The following is a 22,907-nucleotide window of genomic DNA, read 5'->3' as shown; positions in this document are numbered from 1 at the left end:
CGTCAGTGCAAAAGTAGCCTAAGTTCTGGCCTTGGGGGACCTAAGAATCAAATATTGGTTCCAACTCTACATATTTATTCAGCATGTTTGTTGTCCCCGGCCCAGATTCGTAAGCTCATGATGAGAAATCCGCGGGTCATATCACCTGTCTAGGAGACATCCATCAAAAGTGATGGCACAATCTAAAATTGTCATATAGCCAGTGATGTTTGTGCATATGATTACCCAGCCTCCTATCACATGACTCGGGGAAGGTCTAAGTGAGCTGGGCCTGGACCTTTTAAAAATCTGAATCCAGAGGTAGGCCTAGCTGTAGGACAACTTTCTGCTGTCCTCCCTGTGTGGATCTCTCACTGATCTAATTGAATTGTGATTCATATTTTTATCACCATTTTATTTATCTACTGTTTGCTTGCCTGTATCTCATTTTGTCCCCTTTTTGAAACCTTGTAGCACTTTACTTTTTAGTATATTAAATCTTAGAATGTAAGACATTGTTCCTGGCTGCTCTAAACTAAATGTCCCCATGCTCATTGCAGTACCACTTTGCTCTTGTATGCTACAATGCAGTGTGTTCCTGTGAGTGCTGTGTAACCGAGGCGTTCCCTCCACTGTGCTATTGGCAGACGGTGGCAGCATTGTGTGTGGATGAGTGAACGTGTTTTTTTTTGGGGGGGTCTCTTAACTTCTTAGTAGACTAGTGCATAGGTGAGTGTGGAAGTGAAGGTCCTCTTACAGTCACATCCAGAGTCACAATTGTAGTGAATGCCAGAGAGCCCTCATGTGCAGTTGTGTTGTGTGTTTGTGATCTCATGTATGCTACTGGATGGGCCCTAGTAGAGACCCTCGGGAGGCAAACCTCAAAATAACAACCGGTTGCAAGACCGAAAATCCCTGTAGGGGTGCCACTTATTGAAATGTAAAAGATATAACTTTATTAGATCATTTCAAACATGGTTACAGATGAACCAAATCCCCACACACTTAAAACTATCAGGTGATCGTGCTGGATACACTAGGTTGCTATTTGATACTTCTTCCCTCAACAAAGTAAGAATGAGGGGAAAAAGAAGAGATGGTGGAGGAGGAGGGTGGGCGATTGTAGCTCTAAGTGTGCAGTTTAGATTCACAGAGCGGAGATGTATCCCTATTTTGGGAACACTTAGACCTGGGCCCAGGTCATAACTGTATATTCCTAGCTCCAAGTCACACAGTCCTGTGTATCACTTATCACTGCCACTATTACTACAGCATTCACACACAATCAGGAGTATATTACTCGTATTTCGATCTCCATATGCACTTATCCATGCACCTATAAAAGCACTACCAGCTGCCTGCTTTTTGTGATCTCACGACACCAGGGTTGTGCAGAAAGAAAAATATAGGCTTTAACTTGTCTTAGTTGTACAGATAAGAGAACAAAAAAAGGGCAGAGGGGAGTTTGCATACCGTATTTTTCGGCGTATGAGATGACCGGGCGTATAAAACGACCCCCAACTTTTCCATTTAAAATAATGGTTTTGGACTATACTCGCCGTATAAGACTATCCCTGAAAGCCCAGCCCTCCTTGTCTTCAAGACGATCTTCTCCAGTCCAGGGAACTGACTGGGATCTGTGGTGGCATTGTTATGGGGAGGGGGATCTGTGGATGACACTGCTATGGGGGGGGGGGACTATGGATGACACTGCTATGGGGGGGATCTATGGATGACACTATATAGCATCTTATGCTATATGTGTCATCCACAGATCTACCCCATGACAGTGTCCTCCACAGATCCCCCTCCCCTAAACAGTGCCATCCACACATCCCCCTCCCTGACGCTCACAGAGGTACATTTATAAACTGTAATCGGTAACTTTAACTTTAATCCTCGCTCATCTGTTTACTAGGTTATCTTACTCTCAGCTCCGGTAACAGCAGGCGGCGCTCACTCATTGACATCACACGCCTGCGCCGCCTAGTGGGAGGAGCAGGAACGTGACGTCAGTGAGTGAGCGCCGCCCGCACTGCCTGCTGTTGCCGGAGCTGAGAGTAATGTATCCAAGTAAACAGATGAGCGATGATTAAAGTTAAAGTTACTGATTACAGTTTATAAATGTACTCCTGTGAGCGGCGGGGCCCTGTATATTCTAACCCCCAGGCAAGCGTCCCCGTCACCATGGGAACACCTGGGGGTTAGAATATACCATCGGATCTGAGTATACCCGGCGTATAAGACAACCCCCGACTTTTGAAAATAATTCCTAGTGTTAGAAAGTCGTCTTATACGCTGGAAAATACGGTAGTTCTGTGTCCAGAAGAGAATTATTTGTAACAGGTACACAAGAGTGTCAGCAAGGCTCCAATGAACTTATAAACTTAAAGATAAATATTAGAGAGGGCTCACCTACTAATCAAGAATGGTATGGGTGCTTCTACAAGGAGGAGGTTTCACCCAATCCTCTAAAAATTATTAGAAACAAAAGATAAAAAGATAGTAGAGCACACCACCACTTAGTTCCACAAGGAGGGTTAATAAAACTATATATTTATTTAAATGTTGTGATATACAGTACTTATTTAAAACATACTAAATTGTATAACTAAAACTAAGACTTTATAAAAACTCATAAAAAGCATAAAAGACTTGAATACAGTATTGAAATTTAGTAATTCTCTGTATTTTGGCCAGAGCTTCACGGTCTGTATGTGATAGAGATATTGTCTCTACAATGGGTTAATTACCGTATTTTTCGCCGTATAAGACGCACTTTTTCTTCCCCCAAAATGGGGGGAAAATGCCCCTGCGTCTTATACGGCGAATGCAGTCAGTTTTACATCGCTGGCAGCGATGTAAAGCAAGCGGGGACTCGGGGAGGGACTGGGAGGAGGAGCTGGGGCCGGCAATAGCGGCGGGGCGGTGCAGTCACTGTACTAAAGGCCCGCCCTGCCGCTCCGGTGTACTAATAAAATATGTCATATTCAATGAATGGTTATTAAATATGCCCCTTTATGCCTAATAGTACCTTAAATCCTAAGCGCATCCGTACAATGCAGGCCGGGCGGGCGGCAGCGTAACTCCCTGATGTCACGTGCCTGCGCCGCCTACTTTATGAATGAAGCAGGCGGCGCAGGCAAGTGACGTCAGTGAGTGACGCGCCGCGCCGGCTGCCCGGCCTGCCGGCATTGTACTGAAGCGCTTAGGATTTAAGGTACTATTAGGAATAAAGAGGCATATTTAATAACTATTAATTGAATAAGACATATTATATTAGTATACTGGAGCGGCGGGGGATCTGTGGATGGCACAGTTATGGGCTGGGGGGGTCTGTGGATGACACATGTATAACAGTGCCATCCACAGATCCCCCTGTAACAGTGCCAGCCACAGATCCCCCCATAACAGTGTCTGTCATCCACAGTTCCCCCATAACAGTGTCCGTCATCCACAGATCCCCCCATAACAGTGTCCGTCATCCACAGATCCCCCCATAACAGTGTCCGTCATCCACAGATCCCCCCATAACAGTGTCCGTCATCCACAGATCCCCCCATAACAGTGTCATTCATCCACAGATCCCCCCATAACAGTGTCCGTCATCTACAGATCCCCCCATAACAGTGTCCGTCATCCACAGATCCCCCCATAACAGTGTCCGTCATCCACAGATCCCCCCATAACAGTGTCCGTCATCCACAGTTCCCCCATAACAGTGTCCGTCATCCACAGATCCCCCCATAACAGTGTCCGTCATCCACAGATCCCCAGTAATAGTGCCATCCACAGACCACCTAGTTCCAAACCCACAGCACACCTTTTGGTTAAAAATATTTTTTTTCTTATTTTCCTCCCCAAAAACCTAGGTGCGTCTTATACGCCGGTGCGTCTTATACGGCGAAAAATACGGTAACCCAGTCAATGTCCCGATAGATGGTGCTTAAATAATGAAGGTTGGTCTAGTATTTAGATACAGTCTTTAAGGCTACTTTCACACTTGCGTTCGGAGCGTATCCGTCTGGTATCTGCACAGACGGATCCGCACCTATAATGCAAATGCTTAGATCCGTTCAGAACGGATCCGTTTGCATTACCATGAAAAAAAAAAAAATTTATTTTTTTTTTGTTCATGATAGTGCAAACGTATCCGTTTTGACTTTACATTGAAAGTCAATGGGGGACGGATCCGTTTGAAAATTGAGCCATACTGTGTCAACTTCAAACGGATCCGTCCCCATTGACTTACATTGTAAGTCTGGACGGATCCGTTTGCCTCCGCACGGCCAGGCTGCAAGCTGCGTTCAGGTGTCCGCTTGCTGAGCGGAGCGGAGGCTGAACACCGCCAGACTGATGCATTCTGAGCGGATCCGCATCCACTCAGAATGCTTTGGGGCCGCACGGATCCGTTCGGGGCCACTTGTGAGAGCCTTCAAACGGAACTCACAAGCGGAGCCCCGAACGCTAGTGTGAAAGTAGACTTAGATAGTCACTTGTATCTTTACAAATTAATCGCCACTTCATATATTCAGTACGATACCGCTAAATATCGCTGCCTATATAAGAAAATAAACCGGAGCTGTCTTACTCACTTTTTTGATGGAGTAGTGCCGGTTTTTGCTGCATCACTCGTGGTAATGGAGTTACTTGTAGGCTGCGGTGTAGTTGCGGTTCGGTTTCCACAGGGCTTGTGAAGATCTTCTCTGCAGGATTCGGGATCTTCGGTGGTTGTATATAGCTGTACTGTCTTGGTGATTACCTGATAATATATTTTTTCTTTCTGCGCTGTTGGTTTATTTCACGCAGGGTTAGATCCCACCAGGAAAGATCTCACCAAAGGAATACAGGTGTCCAGCTTTTTTGAAAACAAAAAAATTCACAGATCCCTCTCCCTTGACTTTAAGTGCTTTTAATCCTCCGGTTCCGCACTTTATTTCATGGGATTTCTAGTTACCATACACATTTCGGAGTGGACTACGACTCCTTCCTCATACACAACTTATAAACTCTAAATTCTAATTTGCTAATTTGGTTGTAAATCTGGAATTTTGGTGAGTTTTGAGGCGTTCATAAAATATCAAATGTGTAAATATGACAGAAACCTTTCGTGTGAAATGAGCCCTTTAAGCCTGGATTGTCCTCTCTGCGCCAATCTTTGCTGTTACATGTTGAGGGTTCATCTATGATCAATGAACCGTTCTCAGTGGCCACCACGCAGCCTGGTTGACGTTATAGACTCAGGTGACATCAAGGGGAGGCAGAAAGAAAGGAGGGAAGTTAAAAGACACAGAGTGAGCCTCCCACAGAGACTGCTCCTCCTTTAACTATGTGTCACCCCGATAAAAAAGAAAGAGAGTTTTATTTTTTTATTTTTTACTTGTCAATTTATTTTTTATACATAAATATACATTTCTGGTATCTATATATATGGTAAAGTTGATATATAATATATACTTAGTACAGGGCCGGAGTGGGAACTTAAATTGGCCCTGGAAAGAACTAAACGCGGCCCCATGTTGTTGGGCGGTCCAAATTGACAGAAGGCGGTACAACATGTATAGGCAGGGACAACAGAAGTAGGCAGGGGCAGCAATGCCATATTTCTGCACAAAATACCACCCCAGCAGAAGCAAATACCACAGCGTAGCCCAAAATACAGCCACCCCAGCAATGCAGTTGAATTCAGGAAGGTACCTGATGCTCCTACATTAATTAATGCTGAGAGCATCAGATCGTTATGTATCTATCTAGTGGCCATGAAGAAGGTTCAGGTGGCCCCATTGGACATTGGCCCCCTGGGAAAATTCCCTGTAAGGTCTATGGCCAGTACGCCCCTGACTCAGTATTATGTAGTATGCTGATGATCTGCTCCTCTGCTATCCCTCTATAGAATAATGCTGGATAAAGCAACTAAGTGCCTTTCTGGACCATGTGGGCTGTAGTAGCAGCAGAATATAGAGACAAGGTGACTGACATAGTCCTGGACCACCCACTGACAATCCAAGTCCCACATGAAGGCTTGGAAGCACTCGTGTGGGCCTGAATGAAACATCTCTTAGCTGCCAGGTTGGCAATGTATAAAGTAGCACTGCTAGCGCTGTCAAACAGTGGACTGTTCTGAACCCAGCGGTCCAAAATAGGGCAGATGAATGGAATGAGTAGGACTGATGTCACCAAAATGTTTTCAGTTTTGATAACTCAGATGTTCTTCATAATTGTTTGCAATTGAAAAAAAAACTGAAGTGCAGTTGTTTGAGAATATGATTGGAACTCCAATCCCTAATGCAGATATTGAGTTGTTTGTAAATTAATCCTGTATTAGCATGAAGGAAGTCATTACCCTGGAAGAAGTAAGTGCACATAAACTACTCCCATCCTCCTGGAAGGACAGCGATGCCAAGCTTCAACTAAGCAGCCACTTCATTTTAATTTAATTTTTTCATCACTTCTGTTATTATCTATATCTAAGGAAATCTGTTAAAAAAAATGACCCATCCGTTTCAGATGTCCTGGCACTATGGCCAGTTAGGTACCTATTTCTTCCAAGTTCTATACTTCTTTTGACACAATAACAGTTGGATGTACGATGATAAGAACTGCACAGATATTCTTGTGACTTTACAATAGACTTCAGAACTACCGTAGTTTAAAACTGTCTACAGATTATGTTTCCTTCCTTCTCAGGTCGTTGTAATTAACTTACGTTTTAGTCCAGGAGTGCTCATCGGAGCTCATTGAAGAACGGTCCTGACAATAGACTTGTGGCTTTTTTGAAACTGAGTAACTCCAATGAACATAAACAGATATTGTGCTAATCTCACCGTATCCCTTGCTGAAGGCGTGCATGGCTGGGATATTTGGTCGTCCACAGAAAAAATCGTCATAATCTACAAGGGCTTCTTTCACCGCCTCATAACCATACAGAATGATCACAGGTTCTGACATTCTCCAGATGGTGAAAACTGTGCCGTATTCCTGGCTGAGCTGATGGAGGAAACACATAAATGAGGAAAAATATTATTATGTTTTAAAAAAGGTGTCTCTACTCTCTATTGAGAGGGATATGGTGCTCTTATCGTGACAACGCTCCTAGTCACTATAAAAAATAGTATTATAAAAATAGGTTGAGTGCCTATCTATTTTTATAAATGAGGAAAATGCCACTGAGAATGAGCTACTTCACCCATCCAAGGTAGATAAAATAGGAAATAGGTAGGACCTCTTCATCAATATCTATACTGACTGCGGTGACATCACTGTAACTTATTCAGAACTAGCAGAAATAAGTGGTCCACTTCCATTGGATTATACACCTCCCGGAACATTACTTGTCCCACATGAAGAGGACATCAGAAGAGAATCACCAGCACAGGCATATGCAATGTCCTACTAAGGGCCAGGCCTGGGGTATCCCTTGCCCCTTGGGAGGTTTCTACAAAATATGTCCTTCTTATAGAGCAAACAAACGTGACGCCAGCTGCGGTTAAGCAGCGGAAGCACAAGGCTCCCTTTGTAGATGGTAATGTTGATAACCTGAGGTAGGATTGCCAGAGTGTTGCAGGGTGGCCTACAGTCTCTGTAGATGTTATATACACATGCCACGGTGTTCCTACTTGGATATCCGTGGATCCCAGACGTGATGTGGTACGAAGCAGTGCAAAAGGGGTAGGTGAACTTGGATGATGAACAAGTGGAATAAATGGAGGCCAGACTTTGTAGTAACATTGAACAGTTGCTTTTACTTAGCATAAATTGGTAATCCAAACAGCTTCCAAACAATATCTTGGTCATCAGCAGGTAGTAGCTGGACTTTGGCAGGCAAATACTTTTCTGCAACAATCCCAGCTCTGCTATGCAGTAGCGCTCTCAGCTCTGCTATGCTTGGCTGGATACTTAGGAAACTCTTCCTCTTCTGCTGGAACTTAAGTTAGCTATAGTCTGTAGTCTGTCTCTTACTTATAATCCTAGGAACTTCTTGTCCTGGCTTTAGAGTACCTCAAGCTTCGTCTCAGCTTGGAAGGAGGCAATGCAAGCCCAGGAGGGGACAAGCAACCATGTAGACTTCAGAGGCAGGGCCTCTGGGCCTAGCAGAGCAGGCTGTGCCCTGTTAACCAGCACACAACCTCTCCCTAAGGACGGTGGACTATAACTCCTTTCTAACCAACTAACTAAACTCCTCCCTCTAGCTACAGAGGGCTGGAAGGAAATAAAAGGTTCCTCTCCAGGGAATCTAATACTGCCAATGTTGCTGCTGCCATCTGCTGGTGGACCAGGTTATTACACTGGAACATAACAGTTTAGGGAATACATATGCAAGTTATTAAGCGATGGCATGAAATAGATTAGATATTATGTATTAGCACATAGGAAATGGTAACAAGGTGTCGAAAGAAGTAGAAATGGCACTCCGGGTCATTACACATAGTCTGCGATATGCAGTGAATTTTAAATGGCTTAGCTTATACCTTTCCAATTATTTTCTTAAAAGGGTAATCCTAAAGTAAGACAGATCTGTCAGGGTGGCCAAACCAGGGTGGAGATCATACTTACCTGGTCCCCACCAATGAGCTTGGTATTTGATGCTTCTGGGCCGGTTCTTCCTCTCCTTACCACACTGAGATCAACATCCGTCAATAGGAGGACATGGGACCACAGCAGCCAATGGCAGGCCGCAGTGGTGACCTGCTCAACTTGTGTCACATGACTAGTTGTTGTGATTAGATAAAAAATATATATAAGCAGCACTCCAAGCCACTTAGTAGGATAAATCCATATTCAATGTTAAAGTCACCTGGCATGCATCCAGGGCAATGCGGTGCACGCGGTGAGGGGTCCTGGCTCGGGATCCCAGTAGGAACAGCAATGTAGAGAAGTCTGCAGCACTCATCCAATTCAATCAGTGGTGTTTTATTCAGTAGTTTACCAGCATATACAGATAAATACCTGGGGGTCGAAATGTCGCTATTTATGCTGCAGATTTCTCTACATAGTGGTCGTGATTAGAGATGAGCAAAGTTCTTGAAAATTCGATTTGGCTACTTCGTCAAAGTAATTCAACACAAAGTGCATTTCTTTGTAAATAGTGGGTGCAATGACAGGAAACGGCAGTTGTGCTGCTCCCCGTCATTCTACCCCTCAGATGCCGCATTCATCACTGATAGCAGCATCTGACATTAATATTAAGGTCTATAATGAAAAAAATATAAATCATACTTACCTCTTCCATTGGAATGCGAAGAACCCGCTGCCATCTTGATTGAAGATCCAGTGTGAAATGATGCATGGCACGTAATAACGTCATCACCTCGTCCGACGTAGTGAAATCATACGTCACTGCGCACAATATTTTGTGTGGGATCTTCAATCAAGCCGGTGATGGCTGGCTCTTTGCGCTTAAACTGATGAGGTGAGTAGGATTTTTTTTTTTTACCCCATTTCAGGGGAAATCAATATGTTTCCATAAAGCACAAGGAAATTCGGCTTCAAGGCTAATCAAATTTGGACAGTTTGATTCGCTTATCACTAGTCGTAATGCAAGGATAAACAGGTCACTGCGGTGGCCTGTGATTGGCTACAGTGGTCACATGTCCTCCCATTGCCAGATGTTGATCTCAGTGTGTCAGGGAGAGGACGAGCCAGCTCAGGAGTGTTGTACACCAAACCCATCAGTTAGGACTAGGTAAGTGTGATCTCCAGAGCAGGTTGGCCACTCCGGCAGGTCTGTCTTACTCTTGGATAATCCCTTTAATGGATAGTGAGTACTAAAATGATTATTGTTGTGCAAAATGACAAGAATTACATGTTTATTCCTGAACGCCCCGTATAGCGCTTTTTACAGATTATTTTCAAAGTGTTCCTTTACACTAAATAACTGGCTACACACACAAGTGTATTGTTCATACTGAGATAGCGGCAGCCTGTGCTTACTAGCATCTCCCCTCTCCTTGCTGGCATGACTACTCACCCTCCTCGATGCTCAACACTGCAGGTTGCTCACAGCTTTCCCGGCTTTCTTCCTTCACTTCCTTAGGAGCTGGATTTTAAAGGGAACCTGTCACCAGGATTATGTGTATAGAGCTGGGGACATGGGCTGCTAGCACATCCACAATACTCAGTCCCCATAGCTCTGTGTGCTTTTTTTGTGTAAAAAAACTAAACGATTTGATGCATATGTAAATTAACCTGAGATGAGTCCTGTCCCTGACTCATCTCACGTACAGGACTCATCTCAGGTTAATTTGCATATGTATAAAAAAAAATACACAATAAAAGCACACAGAGCTATGAGGACTGGATATTGTGGATGTGCTAGCAGCGATCTAGCAACCCATGTCCTCAGCTCCATACACAAAATCCAGGTGACAGGTTCCCTTTAAGGGGCCAACATACAGTTTAAACTGGCTAATCTATCCCCAATGCCAGCAGTGGATGAGGCATATAGTCTGGCCTATGTGAAGGTGACTGACCTATGCAATCCTAGTTTATTTAGTCCTGCAAAGATGTGCTGTTTAATTTTGTTTTCCATGCCTGACCTCTGCTAGTTTACAGGACTGACCCTGTGCCACCTGTCCTGACCTATTTCCTGATTACTGATAATGGAATTTGTGGCCGAGAAATAACTCTATATGGCCAACAACCCACTAGTGTTTAAGCTTAACTCTCACCAGCACAAGTTGCTGGCTGTGCAGTCACTGCCATACCACCTAGTGGATTCTGATACCTTTAGAAAGCTGATGGAATGCACTCAGCCTTGCTGGAAGATACTGCACCTAGCCTCCATTACAAAAAAAATCCCTGTCGTGTTCTGTAACGTGGTGGAGAAGGTGAGCCACTCCTAGCAATTCTCACTGTGCGGCAAGGTGCACGCCAAGGTGGAAGCCTGGAGCAGCTGCCATGTAGTGCATGTCTTTCATGACCCACTGGGTCAATGTTTTGTGTAGCAGCACCGAGGCAGAACACCTCCATAATTGTGTTGATCTGGTTTCTAGTGTTGAGCGAGCATGCTCGGCCGAATACCTGTTCGGCTCGAGCATCGCTATGCTTGGCGCGAGGCAGTACTCGGCCGAGTTTCCTCCCAGCACGTTTTGCGGCTGCTAAGCAGCCAATAAATGTTCAGGTAAGTGCTAAGAGTCCCAATATGTATGGCAATGGTATGTCCCAAATGTGAAGTGGGTACAGACCACAGTTCAGACCATGCATTTTTGAGGGACCGCGCGTTCCCTATCCAGAAGGTTGCACCTCTTCAATCTCGAAGCATCCAATATTTAAGACACAAGCAAGTATATCAGGTCCCACTGTCACCAAACTAAATGTTCAAGCGCAGTTTGATATATAGGCACATCTTAAAACTCAACAGGCTCTCCTTTTTTCCGTCCTTCTTCACCACCAAGTCAAGGCTGTCTTTGCAACTCTGCCCAACCCGGGTTTCGCTCCACGCTTCGGCAGGGGCGTCACCATTCTCTTACACATGTTTTATACCCTCCACATAAAATTGTCACAAAAGTTAAATACAATTATAACAGTTAAAACACTTATAACCAGCTAAATGACACTCCCCATCAGTACCTAGAATAACATCCTGGGTATATTTTTTTCTCGCTTTCCTCATTCTTTTGACTTCAAGTTCATTCATTCATAAATCCGCTCATGATCACTCCCCTAATACACACCCTCTTTCCTGATTGGTAAAGAAACATTCCTACTAACTCCCACAGTACACACCTCCCTATTAGTGATGAGCGGGAGGTGCCATATTTGATTTCGATGAAATTTGCCAATATTCGCTAGAATATTCGTCTCATATTTGTTGAAATCGAATATTCGTCATTATTCTAGTTATCGCGATTAATATGCAATTTAAATAATTGCGTATTGTCATTTTAACTTAAGGCTACTTTCCTATCGGTTTGATATCTAGAATTAGCGAAGATGAGGAATATGACAAGTGTATTCGTCATATTCCTCAGAACGAAGATAACGAAGTATTCTCCATCTTTGTTTTAGCTCCATATTCGTCAACTTCGCTAATTCTAGCAATAAAATAGGAAAGTTGACTATAGAGACAGCTAAGTTTAATTCGCTATGCGATTATATTACTTAACTTTTTTTAATAAATAGAATAATTATAATAATTATCAAGTATTATAATTATTCTATTTATTTAAAAAAAGCAAAGTAATATAATCGCATAGCGAATTAAACTTAGCTGTCTCTATAAATCAACTTTCCTATTTGATTGCTAGAATTAGCGAAGTTGACGAATATGGAGCTAAAACAAAGATGGAGAATACTTCGTTATCTTCGTTTTGAGGAATATGACGAATACATTACTTCAAGTTATATTAATCGCATTTCAACTTAGAGCTGTGTTTCTAATGGGTCAGCTCGCTAGAATTAACGAAGTTAAAGAATATGGAATATGGCAGTGCTAAGTTGAAATCGCAATGTGATTTATATAACTTGAAGTAATCGTATTGCGATTTCAACTTAGCACTGCTATATTCCATATTAGTTAACTTCGTTAATTCTAGCGAGCTGACCCATTAGAAATCCAGCTCTAAGTTGAAATAACAATGCAATTACTTCAAGTTATAATAATCGCAATGCAATTTCAACTTAATTCTCACATCCGACAGTACATTCTAGTATGGAGGCGTTCCCATGGTGATGGGGATGCTCCATGAGCATGGAAGTCGGCAGAAGTGGCAACGGGCACTGAGTGAAGCAGCCAGGAAGCCAGGAATCCTCAGAACAGGTTAGAACTACCGTATTTTTCGCCCTATAAGACACACTTCCCCCCCCCCCCCCCAAAAGCGTCTTATGGGGCGAATGCTGCTGATTTTGCCAAATTTTCAATGATACACCTTCCGCAATGCCGCGTGGTGGGTGTATCAGCTGTGAGGGAGGAGGTGCTGGGGGCTGGCATCTGCTTTTATAATGACAGCGGGGCCCGTGAAGTGACTGTATTCTACTACACGGGCCGCGCTCACTGTATAATCGTATCTCTAATAGTTAATTGTTATGTATATACCGTAATCGCATAATCAGCACCTGTATACTTACAAGCGCTCGGTAGGTAGCAGAGAAGAGAGAGGAGGCAGGCCGGGAGGACGGGCGCTGGCAGCGTGAGTGTCACCACCAGATCTTTGAGAAGTTATGATAGACGTTCTTCAGTACCTCCTGCATGATCTTCTTTTGTTTTGCTTTCGTTTTGACATCTCTCCTCCCTCTCCCAGCTGTCATCTATTAGCAGTGATTGGCTCCCTATATATCTCCTCCCCATACTGCCTCACCTTGTGGTTTATACAACTTCCTGGAGTGTGCTCATGCTGCAAGCTGCAACTGATGCTTCTACAGATAAGTCTGTTTATTTATTTGTGTTTTCCTGTTGCCTTGATCCTAGGTGACCCTGACTCCCTCCGTATCAAGTGTAGGGAGCCGGTGGTCGTGTCCCCTTACTATTATAGGGTGTTCAGGTGTCATGCAGTCGAGGCACGAGGGCATGCAATTATCTATCATAGAGATGTTTGCATGGGCTGAGAAGACAGGGAGAGCTTCAGGGCTTTAATAGGGGTCACCCTTTTGTTCCTTAGTTTCGGATCAAGCCAGTCGGATCCTTATTTGTAACTTCTTGTTTTCTGTTACACCATCCGTGACAGTGAGTCACTACGTCACGCGCTGCGCCGCCCACTTTATGAATGAAGCAGGCGGCGTGGGCGCATGACGTAGTGACTCACGCTGTCAGCGACCATCCTCCCGGCCTGCCTCCTCCCTCCTCTCTGCTACCTACTGAGCGCTTGTAAGTATACAGGCGCTGATTATGCGATTACGGTATGTACAATTAACTATTAGAGATATGATTATACAGTGAGCGGGGCCCATGTAGTAGAATACAGTCACTGCACGGGCCCCGCTGTCATTATCAAACTAGATGCGACCCCCACCCCCTGTATTGAGGGTCATTCACTACAGGGACACTTATGGAGGGGATCTGTGGATGACACATAGCATGAGATGCTATATATGTGTCATCCACATATCCCCCCCCCCCCCCATAACTGTCATACACAGATCCCTATAACAGTGCCATCCAGAGACCCCAATAAGAGCCACCCACAGATCCCCCATAAGTGTCGCCCACAGACAGGGGCGTCGTTAGGTCAAAACATTCAGGGCTTGAGCCCCAGATGTTTTGACCAGTGCCCCGAATGTTATGCTGGCAGTCATTTCCACACAATTTCCTGCACAGCCCGGAGCCTGACTCCGCCCACTCATGTGACTGATCATGTGCTCCTGACATCATGAAAGGTCCTTCTGCCCACTAGGAACTATCAACTGCTGAGGTAGGACATGTGAATGGAGGATTTCTAGGTGCATGTTTTGGCTGTATTCTGCCCCCTGCTCTGTACTGTACCCCCTATGCTGCACTTTGTGTGCCTCTTGCCCTGTACTGTACCCCCCATGCTGTACTGTGTATACCCCCTGCCCTGTACTGTACCCCATATGCTGTATTTTGCCTCCTGCCCTGTACTGTGCACCCCATGCTGTATTCTGCCCCCTGCCCTATGCTGCACTGTGTGTGCCTCCTGCCCTGAACTGTACCCCCTATGCTGCACTGTGTGTGCCCCCTCTATGCTGCACTGTGTGTGCCCCCTGCCTTATACTGTACCCCCTATAATGCACTGTGCCCCCTATGCTGCACTGTGTGCCCCCTGCCCTGTATTGTGCCTGCTATGCTGTACTGTCCCCCCTGCCATTTAGTGTACCCCCTATGCTGCACTGTGTGTGCCTCCTGCCCTCTACTGTACCCCCCATGCTGTACTGTGTATACCCCCTGCCCTATACTGTACCCCATATGCTGTATTTTGCCCCCTGCCCTGTACTGTGCACCCCATGCTGTATTCTGCCCCCTGCCCTAGCTGCACTGTGTGTGCCTCCTGCCCTGTACTGTACCCCCTATAATGCAAAGTGCTCCCTATGCTGCACTGTGTGCCCCCTGCCTTATACTGTACCCCTATAATGCACTGTGCCCCCTATGCTGCACTGTGTGCCCCCTGCCCTGTATTGCGCCTGCTATGCTGTACTGTCCCCCCTGCCCTTTAGTGTGCCCCCTATGCTGCATTGTACCCCCTATGCTGCACTGTGCGTCCCCCCTTGCCCTGTACTGTACCCCCTATACTATACGGTGCCCTGTACATTGCAACCTCCCTTCTTTGTCTCTAGTGCTTGCCACTTGGCACTATCATGGCACACTAAGGCCGGTTTCACATCACGTTTTGCCATTCGTCTAATGCAGGGGTAGGCAACCTAAGGCACTCAAGCTGTTATGAAACTACAACTCCCAGCATGCATTATTGCTCTGCTCTTCTCATAACTCCCATAGAAATTAATTGAACATGCTGGGAATTGTGGTTTCGCAAAAGCTGGAGTGCCGAAGGATGCTGACCCCTGGTAATGTATGTTAACAGGTGACTCAGACTGACACCATCAATGTTTTGTTAATGTATACGTTTTTTTTTTAAACAGACTTTGCAGGATACAAAGCGTAGTGTGCTGCGCTTTTGTATCCCATTTTCCAACGTAAACATTAAACGGGTGGAAAAAAATGTGATGTGAACTCCCCCTTACATATGCACATATAGGATGCCAGGATAGTCATGGAGGGGAGGGGGCATACAAAATTTTGCTGTGGGGCCCAGTCAGTTCTAGCTATGCCCCTGGCTGGCAGGGCCGGCCGCTCTGACTCTTCCACACTGCGCAGCCCCGCCATCCTAATCAGTATCCTGCAGTAACTGAACTTTATAACAGCGCTTATGATCTCATTACTATCTTACACACTCAGCTCCGGAAACATGCAGTGCTGGCGGGGCTCGCTCACTGACGTCACACGCCTGCTCCTCCCACTAGGCGGCGCAGGCGCATGACATCAGTGAGTGAGCGCCGCCCGCACTGCCTATTACTGGAGCTGAGTGTCTAAGTCAAGATAGTAATGAGATGTGCGCTGATTTAAAGTTCAGTCACTGCAGGATACGGATTACTGTGGGGATGATCTGTGGGGTTGCCCAGACGGCTAGGCCCTTCACAGTAGGTAATAACCCCTTTCAGCAGTCCTCCATTCACTGAAGGGGGGACTGCTGAAAGGGCGTAATAACTCCTGTGAAGGCTCATGGGAGCGAGGCTTCATGGGGTGGTGGCGTGGCTTCACAGGGGCGTGATGCAATGGGCTTGTGACCCGGATGTTTTCAGACCCTAGCAACTCCCCTGCCCACAGATCCCCCATAAGTGTCACCCACAGATCCCCCCATAAGTGTCACCCACAGATCCCCCCATAAGTGTCATCCACAGATCCCCCCATAAGTGTCATCCACAGATCCCCCATAACAGTGCGTCATTCACAGATCCCCCATAACAGTGCATCACCCACAGATGCCCCATAACAGTGTGTCATTCACAGATCCCCATAACAGTGTCATCCACAGATCCCCCATAACAGTGCGTCACCCACAGATCCCCCATAACAGTGTGTCATTCACAGATCCCCCATAACAGTGCGTCACCCACAGATCCCCCATAACAGTGTGTCATCCACAGATCCCCCATAACAGTGCGTCACCCACAGATCCCCCATAACAGTGTGTCATCCACAGATCCCCCATAACAGTGCGTCACCCACAGATCCCCCATAACAGTGTGTCATCCACAGATCCCCCATAACAGTGCGTCATCCACAGATCCCCCATAACAGTGCGTCATTCACAGATCCCCCATAACAGTGTCATCCACAGATCCCCCATAACAGTGCGTCACCCACAGATCCCCCATAACAGTGCGTCATCCACAGATCCCCCCCATAACAGTGTGTCATCCACAGATCCCCCATAACAGTGCGTCATTCACAGATCCCCCATAACAGTGCGTCACCCACAGATCCCCCCCATAACAGTGCGTCATTCACAGATCCCCCATAACAGTGTGTCATCCACAGATCCCCCATAACAGTGCGTCACCCACAGATCCCCCATAACAGTGTGTCATCCACAGATCCCCCATAGCAGTGCGTCATTCACAGATCCCCCATAACAGTGCGTCACCCACAGATGCCCCATAACAGTGTGTCATTCACAGATCCCCCATAACAGTGTCATCCACAGATCCACCCCATAACAGTGCGTCACCCACAGATCCACCCCATAACAGTGCGTCATCCACAGATCCCCCATAACAGTGCGTCACCCACAGATGCCCCATAACAGTGCAATCCACAGATCCCCCCATAACAGTGTCATCCACAGATCCCCCCATAACAGTGCGTCATCCACAGATCCCCCATAACAGTGTGTCATCCACAGATCCCCCCCATAACAGTGCGTCACCCACAGATGCCCCATAACAGTGTCATCCACAGACCACAATTAGTTCAAAACCCACCAAAAGCACACCTTTTGGTTCAAAATATATATATTTTCAGATTTTCCTCCTCAAAAACCTAGGTGCGTCTTATGGGCCGGTGCGTCTTATAGGGCGAAAAATACGGTACTTTTGGGAAGTGGGAAAGAAAAAATATAACAATAATATAAAAAAAAAAAAAAAAGAATATTTGAAAATAACAAATTTATAGCGCTATATTCAAAATATTTGTGAATTAGCGAAGTAACGATATTTGCTAAAAAAAAAAATGCTATTTGAATATTTGCGCTCAACACTACTCCCTATTCTAATTGGTGAGTGATGCCTTTCCTTCTTCCAATAGCACACACCTTCCTCTCCTAATTCCACCAGGCACGATTTTAGATCTAATTCAACATGAAGTCCTTGCGGCTTGATAGTGTCCAGCTCATAGATCCAACTGACCTCCCGCCGATCTATCTTTTTAATAGCATCTCCTCCTCGCCAATCCTTTTTCACCACTTCTAATCCGGCAAATGCAAGTCCTTTTGTGGGGTTTTTGAACTCTGTGTTCCTGTATCCAGACTTTTAATTTTCTCGTTGTGCGTCCTACATACTGTAGGAATAGAAATAATGACAAGAAATAGATGAAGACTACGGTGATCCATTCGGCTAAAAGAAACAAGGATTTTAAAATCAATGGGCAAATTACATGTGATAGTGTAGGAGTTGTATACATGCTGGAGTGCCCGGATACAGGAACACATTAATAATATTAAAAAGGGACTGGAGACTCATGGGGTGTCTATGCATTTCAAAAAAGTTCATAAAAAAAAACAAAGGGACTTGCATTTGCCGGATTAGAAGTGGTGAAAAATGATTGGCAAGGAGGAGATGCGATTAAAAAAATAGAGGTCAGTTGGATCTATGAGCTGGACACTATCCAGCTGCAGGGACTTAAAGGGGTTGTCCGGGTTCAGAGCTGAACCCGGACATACCCTTATTTTCACCCCGGCAGCCCTCCTGAGCCTGGCATCGGAGCATCTCATGCTCCGATGCGCTCCCGTGCCCTGCGCTAGATTGCGCAGGGCACAGGCTCTTGTGTTTTCAATAACACACTGCCGGGCGGTAACTTCCGCCCAGCAGTGTGTTCGGTGACGTCACCGGCTCTGAGGGGCGGGCTTTAGCTCTGCCCTAGCCGTTTTACTGGCTAGGGCAGAGCCAAATCCCGCCCATCAGTGCCGGTGACGTCACCGGGCTGCCTGTCAGCCCCATAGAGAGCCCGATATGTCACCGGAACTCAGAAAAATGCCTTTGCCCTGCGCGATTTAGCGCAGGGCAAAGGAGAGCATCGGAGCATGAACTGCTCCGATGCTCATGTCAGGGGGGCTGCCGGGGTGAAAATGGAGGGATGTCCAGGTTCAGCTCTGAACCTGGACAACCCCTTTAATGTTGAATTAGATCTAAAATCGTGCCTGGTGGAATAGAATAATTTGAATATAAAAAGGTATGTGGCAGTTCGCTGCTAGCCAATTAGGAGAGGAAGGTGTGTGCTATGGGAAGAAGGACAGGCATCACTCACCAATTAGAATAGGGAGGTGTGTACTGTGGGAGTTAGTAGGAATGTTTCTTTACCAATCAGGAAAGAGGGTGTGTATTAGGGGAGTGATCATGAGCGGATTTATGAATGAATGCATTTGAAGTTGAAAGAATGTGGAAAACGAGAAACAAATATACCCAGGATGTTATTCTAGGTACTGATGGGGAGTGTCATTTAGCTGGTTATAAGTGTTTTATGAAGTTTTATTGTATTTATCTTTTGTGACAATTTTATGTGGAGGGTATAAAACATGTGTAAGAGAATGGTGACGCCCCTGACAAAGCGTGGAGCGAAACCCGGGTTGGGCAGAGTTGCAAAGACAGCCTTGACTTGGTGGTGAAGAAGGACGGAAAAAAGGAGAGCCGTGGAGTTTTAAGATGTGCCTATATATCAAGCTGAGCTTGAACCTTTAGTTTGGTGACAGTGGGACCTGATATACTTGCTTGTGTCTTAAATATTGGAAGCTTCGAGATTGAAGAGGTGCAACCTTCTGGATAGAGAACGCGCGGTACCTCAAAAACGCATGTGCAGGTAAGTACTGCCATCACTGTAATGCCAGTAGCCATGTTGGCTACTGGCATTACAGTTATTGGCTGGCCGGAATGCGTCATCGTGTGCTATATAGCACCAGATGACGCGGGTTCGGCTCATTGCAAGTCAGGGAGAGCTGAGCTTAGGAAGGGACAGAGAGTGTAAGGACATTGTGATTGCAATTTTTTTTTCAATTTTAAAACGTTTCAAAGACCCAAAAGTCCTTTTAAGGACTATTGTGTGTGGTGGCAGCAATTTAATCTTGCAAAGTAGTCTTCGATTTTTTTTTCTCTCTTTTTTTAAGAAAGTGCGAACGACAAAAGAATAGAAGTTTGCAACCTGTGCCACATCGAAATGAGCCGGGGCGGGAACACTAGCAACCTCACCACAGTGGCGGATCCAGAGCCTGGAACAGACTCCACAGTGTAGCGGTATACTGTATATTGTGGGGCACAGTGTAGCGGTATACTGTATATTGTGGGGCACAGTGTAGAGATATACTGTATATTGTGTGGCACAGTGTAGAGGTATACTGTATATTGTGTGGCACAGTGTAGAGGTATACTGTATATTGTGTGGCACAGTGTAGAGGTATACTGTATATTGTGGGGCACAGTGTAGAGGTATACTGTATATTGTGTGGCACAGTGTAGAGGTATACTGTATATTGTGGGGCACAGTGTAGAGGTATACTGTATATTGTGGGGCACAGTGTAGAGGTATACTGTATATTGTGTGGCACAGTGTAGAGGTACACTGTATATTGTGGGGCACAGTGTAGAGGTACACTGTATATTGTGTGGCACAGTGTAGAGGTATACTGTATATTGTGGGGCACAGTGTAGAGGTATACTGTATATTGTGTGGCACAGTGTAGCGGTATACTGTATATTGTGGGGCACAGTGTAGCGGTATACTGTATATTGTGGGGCACAGTGTAGAGGTATACTGTATATTGTGTGGCACAGTGTAGAGGTACACTGTATATTGTGGGGCACAGTGTAGAGGTATACTGTATATTGTGTGGCACAGTGTAGAGGTATACTGTATATTGTGGGGCACAGTGTAGAGGTATACTGTATATTGTGGGGCACAGTGTAGAGGTATACTGTATATTGTGGGGCACAGTGTAGAGGTGTACTGTATATTGTGGGGCACAGTGTAGCGGTATACTGTATATTGTGGGGCACAGTGTAGAGGTATACTGTATATTGTGGGGCACAGTGTAGAGGTGTACTGTATATTGTGGGGCACAGTGTAGAGGTATACTGTATATTGTGTGGCACAGTGTAGAGGTATACTGTATATTGTGGGGCACAGTGTAGAGGTGTACTGTATATTGTGGGGCACAGTGTAGAGGTATACTGTATATTGTGGGGCACAGTGTAGAGGTGTACTGTATATTGTGGGGCACAGTGTAGAGGTATACTGTACATTGTGTGGCACAGTGTAGCGGTATACTGTATATTGTGGGGCACAGTGTAGAGGTATACTGTATATTGTGGGGCACAGTGTAGCGGTATACTGTACATTGTGTGGCACAGTGTAGAGGTATACTGTATTTTGTTGGGCACGGTGTAGAGGTATACTGTATATTGTGGGGCACAGTGTAGAGGTATACTGTATATAGTGTGGCACAGTGTAGAGGTATACTGTATATTGTGTGCACAGTGTAGAGGTATACTGTATATTTTGTGGCACTGTGTAGAGGTATACTGTATATTGTGTGGTACAGTGTAGAGGTATACTGTATATTGTGTGTTACAGTGTAGAGGTATACTGTATATTGTGGGGCACAGTGTAGTGGTATACTGTAAATTGTGGGGCACAGTGTAGAGGTATACTGTATATTGTGTGGCACAGTGTAGCGGTATACTGTATATTGTGTGGCACAGTGTAGAGGTATACTGTATATTGTGGGGCACAGTGTAGAGATATACTGTATATTGTGTGGCACAGTGTAGAGGTATACTGTATATTGTGTGGCACAGTGTAGAGGTATACTTGATATGTGGGGCACAGTGTAGAGGTATACTGTATATTGTGGGGCACAGTGTAGAGGTATACTGTATATTGTGGGGCACAGTGTAGAGGTATACTGTATATTGTGGGGCACAGTGTAGAGGTATACTGTATATTGTGTGGCACAGTGTAGAGTATACTGTATATTGTGTGGCACAGTGTAGAGGTATACTGTATATTGTGTGGCACAGTGTAGAGGTATACTGTATATTGTGGGCACAGTGTAGAGGTATACTGTATATGTGTGGGCACAGTGTAGAGGTATACTGTATATTGTGTGGCACAGTGTAGAGGTAGACTGTATATTGTGTGGCACAGTGTAGAGGTTACTGTATATTGTGTGGCACAGTGTAGAGGTATACTGTATATTGTGTGGCCCAGTGTAGAGGTATACTGTAGATTGTGTGCACAGTGTAGAGGGATACTGTATATTTGTGTGCACAGTGTAGAGGTATACTGTATATTGTGGGCACAGTGTAGAGGTATACTGTATATGTGTGGCACAGTGTAGAGGTATACTGTATGTGTGGCACAGTGTAGAGGTATACTGTATATTGTGTGGCACGGTAGAGTATCTGTGTTGCACAAGTGTAGAGGTATACTGTATATTGTGGTGGCACAGTGTAGAGGTATACTGTATATGTGTGGCACAGTGTAGAGGTAATACTGTATATTGTTGGGCACAGTGTAAGGTATACTGTGTGGCACAGTGTAGAGGTATACTGTATATTGTGGTGGCACAGTTGTAGAGGTATACTGTATATTGTGTGGCACAGGGTGTAGAGGTGGTGGCACAGTGTAGAGGTATACTGTATATTGTGTGCACAGTGTAGAGGTATACTGTAATATTGGGGGCACAGTGTAGAGGTATACTGTATATTGTGTGGCACAGTGTAGAGGTATACTGTATATGTGTGGCACAGTGTATAGGTATACTGTATATTGTGTGGTCACAGTGTAGAGGTATACTGTATATGTGGGGCACAATGTGTAGAGGTATACTGTATATTGTGTGGCACAGTGTAGAGGTATACTGTATATTGTGTGGCACAGTGTAGAGGTATACTGTATATGTGTGGCACAGTGTAGAGGTATACTGTTATTGTGGGGCACAGTGTAGAGGTATACTGTATATTGTGGGGCACAGTTGTAGAGGTATACTGTATATTGTGGGGCACAGTGTAGAGGTATACTGTATATTGTGTGCACAGTGTAGAGGTATACTGTATATTGTGTGGGCACAGTGTAGATGGTATACTGTTATATTGTGTGGCACAGTGTAGAGTATACTGTATATTGTGTGGCACAGTGTAGAGGTATACTGTATATTGTGTGGCACAGTGTAGAGGGTATACTGTATATTGTGTGCACAGTGTAGAGGTATACT

At 45.2% G+C, this 22,907-nt stretch overlaps 1 protein-coding gene across 3 annotated transcripts in view; it reads right to left on the bottom strand.

Annotated features, from left to right (window-relative positions):
- The window catches only part of LOC122939424 (cytochrome P450 2C29-like), a 298,684-nt gene that overhangs the window by 163,973 nt on the left and 111,804 nt on the right, over positions 1-22,907 (bottom strand). For all 3 annotated transcript variants that reach the window (XM_044295488.1, XM_044295489.1, XM_044295490.1), the window contains one exon: positions 6,804-6,966. In XM_044295488.1, coding sequence (XP_044151423.1) covers positions 6,804-6,966 — 163 coding nt within the window. The remainder of the gene's footprint in view (positions 1-6,803; positions 6,967-22,907) is intronic.

The sequence above is a fragment of the Bufo gargarizans genome, chromosome 5 (genome assembly GCF_014858855.1).
Source record: "Bufo gargarizans isolate SCDJY-AF-19 chromosome 5, ASM1485885v1, whole genome shotgun sequence".
NCBI classification, from domain to species: Eukaryota; Metazoa; Chordata; class Amphibia; order Anura; family Bufonidae; genus Bufo; species Bufo gargarizans.
The sequence above is the reverse complement of the archived record's forward strand: the minus strand, read 5'-3'. Positions and strand labels throughout refer to the sequence as shown.